This window comes from Anolis carolinensis, chromosome 1 (genome assembly GCF_035594765.1).
Source record: "Anolis carolinensis isolate JA03-04 chromosome 1, rAnoCar3.1.pri, whole genome shotgun sequence".
Classification (NCBI taxonomy): domain Eukaryota; kingdom Metazoa; phylum Chordata; class Lepidosauria; order Squamata; family Dactyloidae; genus Anolis; species Anolis carolinensis.
Genome location: NC_085841.1, coordinates 16,113,681 through 16,128,660, shown reverse-complemented (window position 1 = coordinate 16,128,660; position 14,980 = coordinate 16,113,681). Strand labels below are relative to the sequence as shown.

General features: G+C 40.1%; 1 protein-coding gene across 37 annotated transcripts in view; it reads right to left on the bottom strand.

Moving 5' to 3' along the window:
- nrxn1 (neurexin 1) overlaps positions 1-14,980 on the bottom strand; it is a 1,150,439-nt gene that overhangs the window by 620,837 nt on the left and 514,622 nt on the right. For all 37 annotated transcript variants that reach the window (XM_062968862.1, XM_062968856.1, XM_062968858.1 and 34 more), the window contains one exon: positions 13,697-14,135. In XM_062968862.1, the coding sequence (XP_062824932.1) occupies positions 13,697-14,135 (439 nt within the window). The remainder of the gene's footprint in view (positions 1-13,696; positions 14,136-14,980) is intronic.

The window sequence follows — 14,980 nt, the reverse complement described above, 5'->3', positions numbered from 1 at the left end:
TTAAGCAGGAAGATCACATTCAAAGTAACCCCGACAGATGGCCCCCCAGCCTCTGCCTAAAAGCCTCCAAAGAAGGAGCCTCCACCACACCCTGGGGCAGAGAGTTCCACTGCTGAACAGCTCTCACAGTGAGGAAGTTCTTCTTGATGTTCAGGTGGAATCTCCTTTCCTGTAGTTTGAAGCTGTTGTTCTGCATCCTAGTCTCCAGGGCAGCAGAAAACAAGCTTGCTCCCTCCTCCCTGTGACTTCCCTTCACGTATTTGTACATGGCCATCATGTCTCCTCTCAGCCTTCTCTTCTGCAGGCTAAACATGCCCAGCTTTTTAAGATGCTCCTCATAGGGCTTGTTCTCCAGACCTTTGATCATTTTAGTTGCCCTCCTCTGGACACATTCCTGCTTGTCAACATCTCCCTTCAACTGCAGTGCCCAGAATTGGACACAGTATTCCAGGTGTGGTCTGACCAAGGTCTGACCAAGTTCCTGGTCTTGGTTTCCTTTTTCTCAATTCTTTTTATGTGAATGGGTGCTTTATGTCTGTCTGGTGCTATGGAGGGCTAGAAGAGATGAAATAATGTTCCTTGTTTTACTACTGCTCATGGTTCCTTCCATTTTTAAATTTATTTTTTCTTATGTAGCCTGTTTTCCAGGACATTGCAGATCCATTTGTAACTATAATATTCTAATTCAATTTGTAATCATTTCCTCAATAAACAGTCCCTTTAATGTATCTAACAGAAGGCTTTTATGCCACGAGAAGTTATACATTGTTTTTTTCCTTTTGCGAAGAGTTCTAACATTGTGTTTTACCCAACCCCTCTCATTGTCAATTTTTCTACCTCCCCAGAAAAACAGGAAATATGTTTTCCCCCATTTTGTAATTTTGGATCTTTCATTTTGACACATAATCAGGTACCACTGGAGCAAATGGCCATTATTGTTTTCATCACCCTACTAAGTTTTTAAGATACTGCCATGCTGAAGGATCCACAAGTTCCCCAATGGGAAGACCACTGATATGCCTGCAACAAAAGTCTAAGGTGTTTTATAATTTTGTGACCCTGAGAAGGAAAGATGGAAAGGTGAGACAGTATTCTGCATCACCTACTATGGAATTCTGGCATTTGGAGTTTGGTGAAACACTAGCACCCTTTGGCAGAGAAGGCTAAAAACCTTGTAAAACTATAACTCTCAGTGATTACTGTTGACTATCAAACTTGAGAATCTTTCAGATTGACTAAATTTGGCACATTAACTGTCTAGCAGTTTTTTTTGTCCAACCCCACAACTTTCCTTCTCATTACATCTAATTTAAAAAGGGGGGTTATATTTACTGAATTGGCACATGTGAAGAACTGGAGAAGAGGCCGAACAGTAACTTAGACCCCTTCTATACTGCCATATACAATCCCGATTACCTACTTTGAACTGGATTATATGGCAGTGTAGATTTATATAATCCAGTTCAAAGCAGATAATGTGGATTGTCTGATTTGATAATCTGGATTATATAGCAGTGTAGGGCCTCTTCCACATTGCCCCTATATCCCAGATAAGATTATCTGGCAATGGAGACTCATATATTTCAGTTTAAACAGATAATCTGGGATTAGAGTTTGGGATATAGGGCAGTGTAGAAGGGGCCTAGAAGGGGCCTAAAGCCCCTTCCACATAGCTGTATAAAATCCACATTGAACTGGATTAGAAAAGAGAAACGTGTGATGGGAAGGCAGAACTTGAAATGGGACGATTGGGGATCTAATGGTATGATTCCCTTTGCTAGAAAGATGGTCCCCAACACTTTTCAAGGTCCATGTGATGAGATCCTTAATAATATAAACAGTCATGGAAATTTACTGGGAAATCTTAGCCATTTTGCATACTCCGAAACCTAGAAAGCCCCATATAGGTTCATTTTAAGGTTGTCATAATCTGGAAACAACTTGAAAATACACAACAACAAAAATATAACAATATAGTCTAGTCTGAATGGCCATGTAATAGTGCCATATATGAGATGGATACAAAGGAATTCTATTTGGAGGAAGGCTTCCCATTGTTTGGGTCATATAGTGATGAGGAGGGGAAAATAGTACAGAAGCAGTAGCCAAACGGGGGAAGTGTATATGTGAACTGGCATGAAAATACATGCCTGTTGGATAATAGTTGTCTTAATCTCATTAATCCCCTAAAAAAAAATTGGAACAATAGGCAAACATTATGAAAATACATTTGTGGTTCACTTTTAGGGAGTTGTAGTGAAAGTGAACTGGGAAGAAGTTTGGTACCCCCATCTGATCTCAGACTTCTGACACTGTCTCACTGCTATTTGACCATCTGGGCCTTCCAGTTTCCTGTTGACTTATAGTGGCCTCACTTCTTTCATATGGGTTTCTTATGCAAGAAATTATCAGATATAGTTTGCTATTCCTTTAAAATACAGCTTACAGCACATGCTACTGCTTGTTGGTCACCCGTCCAAGTACTAAGCGGGCCTGACCCTACTGAGCTTCCATGATCAGATAGGATGATTCCTTTGGGGGTAATTAGGCACATCTTATGTGGGGAAGGATTATTCTGCAGTAGTTGAAACTCCAAGGTAACACCAAGATGCAGTAAGGCCAGTCAAGCAACAATAGTACATCTTCCCATTTCTTCTGGGACCAAAATTTACTGTGTTGGAGGCATGAACTAGGACAGATGCATTTTCAGAAACAAAACAAAGGAATTGCAGCAATATTATAAATGACTGGAAGAGTCAGGAAAAGAGAAATTATGTATGAGAGGTATAAAGGAGAGAGAATAGGCCAACCTGCGTGCTGACCTAGCATCAAGGAGTTAAGGAAATTAAGAAAGCTTCTTTAGACATGTCATAGCTCTTTCTTATCTCTGCGTACCACTCTGCAGTGGATTTGCAGACTAGCTACAGATAGGCAAGAGTAAATGTTTCAAAACAGAGAGAACACAGATCAGCAGAAAAGAGATTGGTCATTCATAAATATGGTTGAAGAAAGTAAATAGTTCATTGGCAGAAATACGGATCATACAGAGTGTTTGAAGATATAAGAGCAAAAGATCCCAAAGGGATAGATTTGGATTTGTTGCAGATAGCTAAGAAATTGTTTTTCAGAAATATGGCTAAGACTTTCATTTTGGCATATTTTTGAAAATACAATGAGCCCTCAGTATTCACTAGGCTTGTGCAAATCCGGGTAACTGCTATACATTTTGGTGTCCTGGATTTCGGTGGGGGTTCCAATGCATTTTAGGAGCCTCCCAAATGTGGGAGGACAGACATCCATTTTCAATCTGGGAAGCCAAAAGATTCATTTTCTATTTGGTCCATTATTGGGGGGGGGGGGGGCTCCCCAGGCTCCCCTTTCCATCATTCTAGGCATTGTTTGTCATATCCTTCATTAAGACCTGTATTAAAAGCATCAGAGTTAAAATACCACTTTTTCAGTGATCCTTTCCCTTCTGTCTGTATAGCAGTGGTTCTCAGCCTGGAGTCCCCAGATGTTTTTGTCCTTCAACTCCCAAAAATCCTAACAGCTGATAAACTGGTTGGGTTTTCTGGGAGTTGTAGGCCAAAAACATCTGAGGGCCCAAGGTTGAGAACCACTGCTGTAGACGATACCTGGGTTTAATGCTTTGTTAAAGCTGTTTCTACTCTAGTGGAGACAGGAGTTGCAGGTGCGCACACCACACAGCTCTCTCCCTGCAGGAGGCAGTTTGCCAAGGCATTTTAAGGGGGTTTCCCATTTCCCAGGGAAGAAAGAGAGATTGGCCTGGAGGTATCCTACGCTGGGCTTCCTTAAAAAAGCCCTCCCTTCTCTTGATTTGGAGGTGCCAGAAAGGAAACCTGGCGGAGGCTCCTTTCTGCTTCCAAATTAAGAGAGAAGGGAGGGCTTAAGAATCCCTGCTTCCTGAGATTCTTTCCCTTCTGACTTTAGGGATTGACCTGGGTTTAATACTTTAATACTTTGTGAAAGCTGTTTCTACTCTAGAGGAGACAGGAGCTGCCTGTATGTGACCCACGTAGCTCTCTCCCCACAGGAGGCAGTTTTCCAAGCCATTTTAAGGAGGCTTCCCATTTCCCAGGAAAGGAAGAGGGATTGACCTGGAGGTATCCTACCCTGGGCTTCCTTTTAAAAAGCCCTCCATTCTCTCTTGATTTGGAGGCCCGGGAAAGGAGAACTGGCACCTTACCCCTCCCCCCATATTTCAATCTCCTTTCTGCTTCCAAATCAAGAGAGAAGGGGGGGGGGGCTAAAGAAACCTTGCTTCCTGGGATCCTATTCCTTCTAGCACCTGCCTCCCTCCCCTCACTCCATGTGTAACCAAAATAAACTGAAAGCAGCCAGTTTTTGAAAACAACTGTTCTGTTATGGCTGATAAAAAATGGCTGTGGAGCCCACGCAGTTACGGGTTTCTGAACAAGCTGAAGAAACCAAAGGCAAACCTCTAAATCCAATCTGTGCACAAGCTTGGTATTCACCAAAAATACCAAAATCTGTGTATGTTCAAGTCACATTATGTACAATGGCATAGTAAAATGCGGTTCCTTATATAAATGGCAAAATCAAGATTTTCATAGTGGAATCTTTTGGGGGAAGTGGGAATATGACCAAGTTAGTGATGGCTGAATCAATGGATGCAGAATATGTGAGTGTGAAGGGCCATCTGTACTGCTATTTGCTTTCCTCATGTGTGACAGAAATAAAGATTGGGGTTTAAGGCTTTGAGTGTTTACCACTTAGAAGTCTAACCTTGAATCTGTAAATTAGGATTGTTACTCATGTCTTCTGAAATGCTTGCAGGACACTGAGAGGATTGAGCCTGACGGAGCCCAGTAGATGATGTAAAGCTACTTCTGAAGGGGTCCATACTTTCAGCATCCTGCAAGCATCCTAGTACACTACAATTCTCTATGTGATGAGGTCCATAGTTAAGAATGGGGGTGAGACAACAGGAAGGAAGAGAAATCTATCCCAGGGAAGGGAAACTCATTCCTGAAAGAGTTATCACAAGGAAATGGTATCTCCACTGATGCTGTATCACCAATCCTTGTTTCCACAACAAGCCAAATTTTTCAAAATCCAATTATCACAGGGACAGAAAGTTAGGTGAAATCTTTTGAACAGGGGCACATAAGCAAAACAAACACCACAGGGGTGTTAACCCTTTTTCTATGCTACCCAAAACACATACACACTCACAGATGCACATACACACACGGCTGGAGTTACACTTTAAAAATGTACCTGGTCCAGAGAACATGGGAGGCTTCTCATTTTCTTATAGGAAACAACAAGGCAGCTGGGGGGTGGGGGAAGCTGGGTGGCAATGCTTCCCTTCGTGGGATGGGTAAGGGAGCAATGCAATGATAATGGCAGTGTAGATGGGACCTTAGAAGTTGTCACCCATTTTTTTGTTTGTCTGAGCAAGCCACAAAACAACTGTGGTTTTTGATCCACAGTTACTGAGATGAATTGTAGGTAAAATTAATTTTAGGTTTACATGAAAAAGAAAAAAAATGGACACAGTTTAATATGCAATTAATGGTGTTGGATCACTTTGCTATGGGTATGGTTGAGAATGAAATAGCAAAAGCAGTCAGCTTAACCAAACACTAAGGTGTGGCTTAGTGTTATAGTGCTAGGTAAGGGTAAAGGTTTCCCCTGACGTTAAGTTCAGTCGTGTCCGACTCTGGGGGTTGGTGCTCATCTCCATTTCTAAGCCAAATTGTCCGTAGACATCTCCAAGGTCATGTGGCCACTGGCATGACTGCATGGAACGCTGTTATAGTGCTACCAGTCCCTAAAATTTTTAAAGCTTTTGAAAGCTTATGCCACAATAAATGTGTTAGTCTCCTTATAATTTAGTCAACCTCTTTTCTTAAAAAATCCACAATAATGTAACAAACCAACCACCCTGAATAATATCTTCTAAGGGCCATATCAAGAAATCACTCTAAAAAGCTCAGAAAAGATTTCACTACTAGCATCGCAAAAAGAGAAAAATAAAGTGTTTATTGCCTGACTGCCAGGTCCCAAATATTCTTCAGTATGATGCGTGGTGAGGTTTTCCTTTGCAATGTCTTTAGCTTTGGCAGTATTTCACGATATCTATGTTTTCTATGCATATAGCATTCTTTCATTCTACTTAGCTTAGTAGTTGAATGTTTGAAGAATAAAGGAGAAGCAACATTAATAACATGTTGATAACATCATTGTGTAGCTCAGCCACTAGATGGCACTGAGTCTGGATAGATTCAAGAGTTGTCTGCGATTGCATCTATGATAGCTAGCTACTTTCCACAATTTAGTGCTGTAATGAGAACTTCAAATCTGTGAAAAATCCAAAAGCTAAACCCACAAATGTGGAGGGATGACTGTAGTGTGTCTAGGGCTGCACCTAAAGCCAACATACTGGGGCCAAAAGCATCAAGATGTCATCAGCATGTTAACTACAAAGGTTCTGATATTAAAATTCTTCTTTTCTTTCCCATAAGCAGAAGGCTAAACTGTTCACATGTGTTCAATCAGTCAATCATTTTGACTCTCTAACATGGCTCTAAACCTTACATCTTTAGACTTAAAATAAAAGATGAAAAAGGGATACATTTAGCTCACATTTTCATGCAAATTTACCAAATTCACACTTCCTGGTGCTATATATGAGCTGAAACACAGCTATACATCAATAGTGCACACATTTCTGGATTCTGCAATGCAGATCAGAAATGAAAGAATACGTGCAAAAATGTGTATGTGGTGAAACTACATAGCTAACATATATAATCTTTACACATTATGCTAGAGTAAACCAGAAATCATTTTACAAAGTACTGGGAAGGTTTAATATGCATTTTAAAAAAATATGCTTAATAAAGACACAGGGTCTATTCCCATCCCAATTTGCACTTCCAAGAATTTGCAGCACTTTATCAGTCACCTCGTGTTTACAATATTTATATGGTGCACCTTACCCAGTCTACTTTTACAACCTCTCCGTTTTAATCCATGTTTTTATTAGTTCTTGTCATTTGTTTTTATTGGCTAATGTTTACATTTTTATAATTGTGCATGTTTTTTGTCTATTGTTGTGTTTTATATTGCTATTGTTTTTATTCTGGCTTGGCCCCATGTAAGCCGTCCTGAGTCCCCTTTGGGGAGATAGAAGCGGGGTGTAAAAATAAAGTTATTATTATTGACACAACGACGTTGTATGACACAGCAAACAAGATAGTTATGCTGGATTTTGTTTCACAAAATCACAAGTCGAACACTTCCCAAGTGTCTAGGACTGTGTGATGTATTTTCGGATGATGCGTGCAGATCACAGTAGGGTGGCCTTTTGCAGTTGGCAGATCGTAATTTTGTCAATGTCTATTGTTTCCAAATGCCGGCTGAGATCTTTGGGCACGGCACCCAATGTGCCCATCACCACCGGGACCACCTGCACTGGTTTCTGCCAGAGTCTTTGAAGTTCAATCTTGAGGTCCTGATAGCGGCTGAGTTTTTCCTGTTGTTTTTCATCAATGCGACTGTCACCTGGGATGGCGACATCAATGATCCAAACCTTGTTCTTTTCCACAACTGTGATGTCTGGTGTGTTGTGTTCCAGAACTTTGTCAGTCTGGATTCGGAAGTCCCACAGTATCTTTGCGTGTTCATTTTCCATGACCTTTGCTGGTTTGTGATCCCACCAGTTCTTTGCTGCTGGGAGGTGGGACTTGAGGCACAAGTTCCAATGAATCATTTGGGCCATATAGTTGTGCCTCTGTTTGTAGTCTGTCTGTGCAATTTTCTTACAGCAGATGAGGATATGATCAATGGTTTCGTCGGTTTCCTTGCAGAGTCTGCACTTTGGGTCATCAGCTGATTTTTCGATCTTGGTCTTAATTGCATTTGTCCTGATGGCTTGCTCCTGGGCTGCAAGGATCAGGCCTTCTGTCTCCTTCTTCAGGGTCCCATTCATGAGCCATAGCCAGGTCTTCTCCTTATCAGCTTTTCCTTCAATTTTGTCAAGGAACTTTCCATGCAGTGTTTTGTTGTGCCAGCTGTCAGCTCTAGTTTGTAGTGTGGTTTTTGTGTACTGGTTTTTTGTCTGCTGTGCTTTGAGGAGTTTCTGATTTTTGACTTCAATCAAAGCAGGTTCTTCACTTTGCTTTACATATTCTGCCAGGGCATGTTCTTCTTCTTTGACTGCTTGTTTTACTTGTAAGAGTCCTCTGCCCCCTGATCTTCTAGGCAGATATAGCTGGTCAACATCACTGCGAGGGTGCAGTGAATGATGAATGGTCATGAGTTTTCTTGTTTTTCTGTCCAAATTGTCCAGTTCCACCTGTGTTCAATTTATAATGCCAGCAGTATATCTTATGACAGGTATGGCCCAGGTGTTTATGGTGTGGATGGTGTTGCCTCCATTGAGCTTGCTTTTGAGAATTTTTCTGACCCTTTGTGTGTATTCTTTGCTGACCACAGTTTTCACATGTTCATGCTTGATGTTGTCCAGCTGTAATATGCCCAGATATTTATAGGCCTCTGGCTGGTGACACTTTATTGTTTGGCCATTGGGCATATTTATGCCCTCACTTTCAATGATTTTTCCCTTCTTCAGTGCCACTGTCGAACATTTGTCCAAACCAAACTCCATGTTGATATCAGTGCTAAAAATTCGGACAGTGTTGGTCAGAGACTGGATTTCAGTTTCCGTTTTCCCATATAGCTTCAGGTCATCCATGTACATCAAATGTGAAATTTTGTGAGAATTCTTGGATGTTTGGTAGCCGAGATTTGTTTTTTTGTAAGATTGTTGACAGAGGGATCATGGCAATAATGAAAAGCAGAGGGGACAATGAATCTCCCTGGAAAATTCCTCTTCTGATATTAACAAGTCCATAGCTTTCATTTCCAACAAACAGTTCAGTTTTCCAGTGCTCCATCATGTCTTCAATAAAGGTGCCAACGTTTTTACAAATCCCGATGGCGTCCAGGCACTTGATGATCCAGCTGTGTGGGAGTGAGTCAAAGGCCTTTTTGTAGTCGATCCACGTCATGTGAAGATTAGCTTTTCGGCTCTTACAGTTCTCCAGAATCATTTTGTCAATCAATAACTGGTCTTTTGTGCCCCTGCTTTTCCGTTTGTTGCCTTTCTGTTCATCTGGCAAGATGTTTTTTTCTTCAAGATAGTCTTGAATTCTGTCAGCTATGATGCCAGTCAGTAGTTTAAACATAGTGGGCAAACACGTTATTGGCCTGTAGTTTCCTGGTGCTGCTCCTTTTGCTGGATCCTTTTGTATCAGGTATGTTCTTCCAGTTGTTAGCAATTCACTGATACATTATTATTATTATTATTATTATTATTATTATTATTATTATTATTATTATTATTAAAAGTGAGCAAACAAAAAAATGCCTGCTTTTAGAAATGCACATAAAATGTAGACTATGAAGACACAAATTCATGAATTGATATGGAAAGAGAATACAACAAACTCAGATGATTTTTTTAAAAAAAAACAACTGTAAAATCGAGGGACACATTTATTGGACCACTTTCATAAACTAATCAGATAATCATCACCACCACCCCCATCTCCTTTATTCTGATTCCCATTTGAAAACAAAGTAGCTTAACATAGAACGATATCTCTCTCTCTGTCTCTCTCTCTCTTTCTCTCTCTCTCTTTTCATCTAAAAAATTTCTGATTTTGGCCCTGGGGGTGCATTTTAAAAGTAAGGTGCATGATTCGAACTCCTGCTCTAAGACTAACATCCTATGTGTTCTTGATGAGAAGGAAATAATGTTGAAATCAGTATAATAGATACATCTGCTCTAAATCTATGTTTTGCATGTATTTTAAGTACATTCTAGCATAGGGTAGAGCTGAAGCGGAGGGCTTTTCTCAGTGCAGTTTATTCTCGCTTTGCTAAAATGGAGAATAAATGTCTTTTAGAGGAATTTGTGTGCATGTACATAATTAATAGTTAAAGGAGGTTTTGTTGAAAGCATCTATAGCAGTGTTCCCAACATTTTTATGACCAGGGACCACTTTGACCAGGGACCACTCTCCAACATTAGTACTAAAAGGGTTACAAATCTGTTTTTGGTCAAACTTTAGATTCAGTTTGGTTATTTGGGGTGCTGATTCAGAAAACTGCATTAGATAAACCATATCAGCTCTAGTTTCTGATACAGAACATATTCCATCCAGTAGTTGCCATCTGCTCACCCACAGAAAACCATATTTAATCATCTAGAGCTGATTTCCTCCGCATGTCTCATGGACTTTATTTTAGGTCCCCCGACCCACTGGTTGGAAACCCCAGATCTATAGGGAATATTACTTTAAAGGGAGCCATCCTTGGTGCAATGTTTAGTATTGGGCTTGTGAAATTCAGCCAAAAATTATGCTGTTTTGACCTCATTTTTGGCTAACCTCTCATTCTGTTTACTGGGAAGTTACTCGAATCAGGAGAAGTCTTGCATTCGGCGAAGATTCAGCCCATTGACTAGAATAGGAAACTTTAAAGGCTCAGTCCTCAGTCATTTTATGGCCTATCTTCATGAAACCTACCTCAGGTTTAGACCCCATTTACAACTGTAGGTCTGCCAAGTTTCAGAACTATTCACCAATCTACTGATTTTTTTAGAATTATTTAAAGTTTTTGCCATAACAATTTTTAAAAATAAGCAAACTACAAGAGAGGGTTCTGGGAATAATAGTCGCTGGTTGTGTCTATTCTCAGCCAATCAGATCATGGACACAACCAGGCCTTTTATAATAATAATAATAATAATAATAATAATAATAATAATAATAATAATAATAACAACAACAACAACAACAACAAATCTTTATTTATATCCCACTTTTCTCCCTGATGGGACTCAAAGCAGCTCACAAAATTTTAAAAACAATACAAATAATTTCAACCATACAACCATAATAATAAATTGGCTGAGAAACAGAGAGAGAAAAAAACTTCAACTCCCATCATGCTCCAAGAGGCACTCAGAGACTTTTCAATGCCTGCCCCATGCAAGTGCTGCTGGGAAAGCAAGTTCCCAGCAGGGTCCTCTTTGGAGGTGGAGCCCAGGGAACCTTTCTGTTGCTAGGGAGGGAGAAAAGACACTGCACAATCTTCCCCAGGAGCCCTGCAGCAGACCCCTGTGTATAATGCAGACTTAACTCCATCCTCTGCAGTAGCTGATAAATCTGGCTCTCTTGATCCGTTTTGCCTGGCTTTTCAGTTCCCTTCTCCCTGTTCTGTTTTTGGGGATTACATGAAACAGACCACAGAATATAAGAAATCACTCTTGGTCAAACTGATCCTACTGAGTATTGTGCCTTTCTTTATCTTAGGAAAATGCTTTGAATTAGATGAAAAATGTTCACTGTTTGGGAACAGTTTTCTTCCCTGTAGGAGAATTCTGCTCTTTCAGAGAAAATGGTGCACTCACTTAAATGCCATCTTTCACACTTTATGTGTGTATGGGATGTGGGTAGGACTGCACATATGAAAAAGAATTAGTAAAAAGTTGTTGTGTAGTAATACAAAGTTTACCAGGCAGGAACAGATCTTTTTTGGGTGTACTGAATTCAAAGAGGAGAAGTATGCTAAGCAAACTCAGGGTTCAGGGTACTTTCCCGACTGATCTATCACTCAAAGAGAAATTTAAAACTACATTTTGGGTTCCTCCTCAAGCAAAGCAGCTGATGAGTTTTCAAGGAAATTCAAGTAGGCTTAATGTAACACAACTGACATTTCATCGAGGAACTTTTGCTCCCTGAAGCTGGTACTGGGTTTTGCTGTCAATGAGTTTGCTGAAGCTGTCAGTGGGTTTTACTTGTGGTGAAATGCAAAAGGAATTCAAAAGTTCTTCATCAGGAAAAACAGAGAGTAACTTCAATAATAGTGAAACATTTCTGAAGAATGAGAATGACAACAGCTTTCAAAAAATATATAACATCAAACTTTTTTGTCCTGCTTACTTTCAAAAACTAGCATTGTTTTTGTAGCTATTTGATGTCAAGTTGACTTTGACTGATGGCCATTCTATGAATGAGAGCCATCCAAGATTCCTGGTCCTCAACTGAGCTGCTCAAATCTTGCAAACTGAAAGCTGTTGAATCAGTAATTGAACCAATCCACCTGTAGTGTCAACTACTTCTTTCCCTACTGCATTTTAGTATAGCAAACATTTTCATTTTATCCAATGAGTTACATCATCTCATGATAGTTTACACATATAAAAGGTAAAGGTTTTCCCCTGACGTTAAGTCCAGTCATGTCTGACTCTGGGGGTTGGTGCTTATCTCCATTTCTAAGCCGAAGAGCGGGCATTGTCCGTAGACACCTCCAAGGTCATGTGGCTGGCATGACTGCATGGAGCGCCATTACCTTGCCACCAGAGCGGTACCTATTGATCTACTCACATTGGCATGTTTTCGAACTGCTAGGTTGGCAGAAGCTGGAGCAACAGCAGGCGTTCACTCCGCTCCTGGAATTTGAACCTGGGACCTTTCAGTCTGCAAGTTCAGCAGCTCAGTGCTTTAACATACTTCACCACCAGGGCTCCATTTACACATATAGTTCACAATAATGTACTGGCTTTAGTACATTATGTGCAGAACTGACTACCTGATATGAATTTCAAATTCATGATACATGTATATCGCAAGACAAATGAACAAATTAGCCACTACTTTAAAAATTTCAGTTCCAGCTCTTTTGTTACTGGTTATTGTTCTTGTTAAAGTAAAAAAAAAAAAAGGTTTGATTGCCTTTAAACCTGCATTGCGTAAAATTTCTGACAAACAGTAACACTCACAGGGAATTTGAAGGGTTTCACTTGCATAAAATGTCTGAAGGAATTCAGTAAGTTAAAAAGAATTCCAATATTAGTAAAAAACAAAATTCCAGTGACATGTTTTTGCAGATCCCAAAGTGAACAACCAATTTTACTATAATAAAATTAGCTAAAGATTTGAATGGGTGTGAAATATTTATACCAGTTTTGCAGGGCATTCAAAACAATTCTGCTGAGACTAAAAGTACTTATCAATAGGTTTCCCTTCAAGAAGGATATTTCTTTATGATTCAACAGGACCTTGGGCAAATTTTCCAGTGATGGTGATAACTAAGAATCACTGTTTATTATCTCAAAAATATGCCACATAAGGGTAAAGTTGGCGAGGATTCAAGAATGACCCCAATGGTAGACTGCAACCACAATCCTGTTAATAAAATATGCTGGCATAGCCTTCTATGTATTTTGGATCACTGCAGAAGAAAGTATTGGTTACATCTTCGTGTAATGATGCCCCTGCCATGCAAAACACTATACTCAGTAGTGCATTTACTGCTAGTCCAGAAAGGCAAAAGCTGTTCCTTTTCCCTTGTGAATGTCTGTGGTCAGATGGTGCCTGGGAACCTCCCCCCCCTCCCATAAACACACACACACACATCCATAGAAGAAGTCCAGCGGATATATGCTGGTTGCGATTAATGCTCTGTGGTCAGTACTTTTGGATCTCATCCTACACAGCTACCATTTGAAGATCAATCTAGCTAAATAAATTGTTCATCACCAGAGATATTGTGTATAGGTAGTTTGACCAATGTGATCATACATCTTGAAAACATTCAAGATTCTCAATTTCTTGTAACTTAGGTCAGAACTTACCCGATCGTCCATCCCTTTGAAAGTCAACGTGGTACCATTCTCCATCATTCACTTTCTTCTGTAAAGCTTTTATTTTAATTGTACCAGATCCCATGTCCAGCAACAGGTAGAGGTGACCATCAAGCATCTCAATAGCAAAGAAATCCACTTTTACCATTTGTGGGTGTTTGGCATCTTTCTGATGACGTGGTTTACCATGGCTGAAAAGTATCAGGCCATTTGGCTCAGTAGTGCGAAAGTCAAATGATATTGAGCCGGTTTTCTTGGCATTCCACTTTGGCAAAGAGATGAAAGATTCTGGTGTTTCAAAAGTGATTGGATCCAAAGTTGCTACATTTTCACACTTAAATGCAACCACACCATGGATCTTCATCTTTGGATCGCCTTGCTTGGCAAGTCGAGACAGTTCTAGCCGTACATCATTGTTCTTATACACAACCTGCAAGAAAATCACAACAAATATCAGAGTGGTTTTAATTAAAAAACAAGAAGTCTTCAAGTTTAAATTTGTTAAAACATGTTGTAAAGCAAGAGTTTACAAAGTGTAGTCCAGCTCTTTTCCTGAGCAAAAGAAAAAAAAATGAAGGTGAATGGTGAAAATTTCACTGAGACCCTGCACTGTTAAACATTTTTGTGTTGCTTCAGTTTATCTTTAAATACATGTGACAAATTCCAGTGGTCATTGGTGACCCCAGTGTAAGAGGGGTGACTAATCAGTTCTGAACTGTAATCTGATTTTGGATGAGACCTGAGTAGGTCTGTATAAGGTGACTTAGAAGTCCCTTGTTAATGAGGTCACCATAAGTCAAAGTTGATTTTATGACAGTTAACAACAACAATCTTTGCACTCTGAGATCCTTCCCCCTTGTTCTGAAGACAGGAGAAGAGGGACAAAGACCCAGAGACCTGGAACACTATTCCAATGACATTTCGCAATGTGTTCTCCATTGTAAAGGCTAGTGAGACAGAGGGATCCCACTGTAATAATCGAAGAATGATCCCAACAGAAGGCATAAGCATCCCAAAACCAAGACTCAGGTGCCACTGTAGAAGTGTTCCTGCACTTGATGTCTTGAAACTTGTTTTGATACATCTAGGCTCCCTTTGGACAGGGAACATCATGCACAATGAAACTGCAGCACCCAATGACTTTAGCCATGCCTTCTGACACCACTGGGTTGTGCAGGGTTTATGTGACATGGTTGGGATCCTTTTTTCCCCAAACCATGTCTTAAAGGGATTGTTAAGACACAGACCAATGTACAACACGTTCGTCCAAACAAC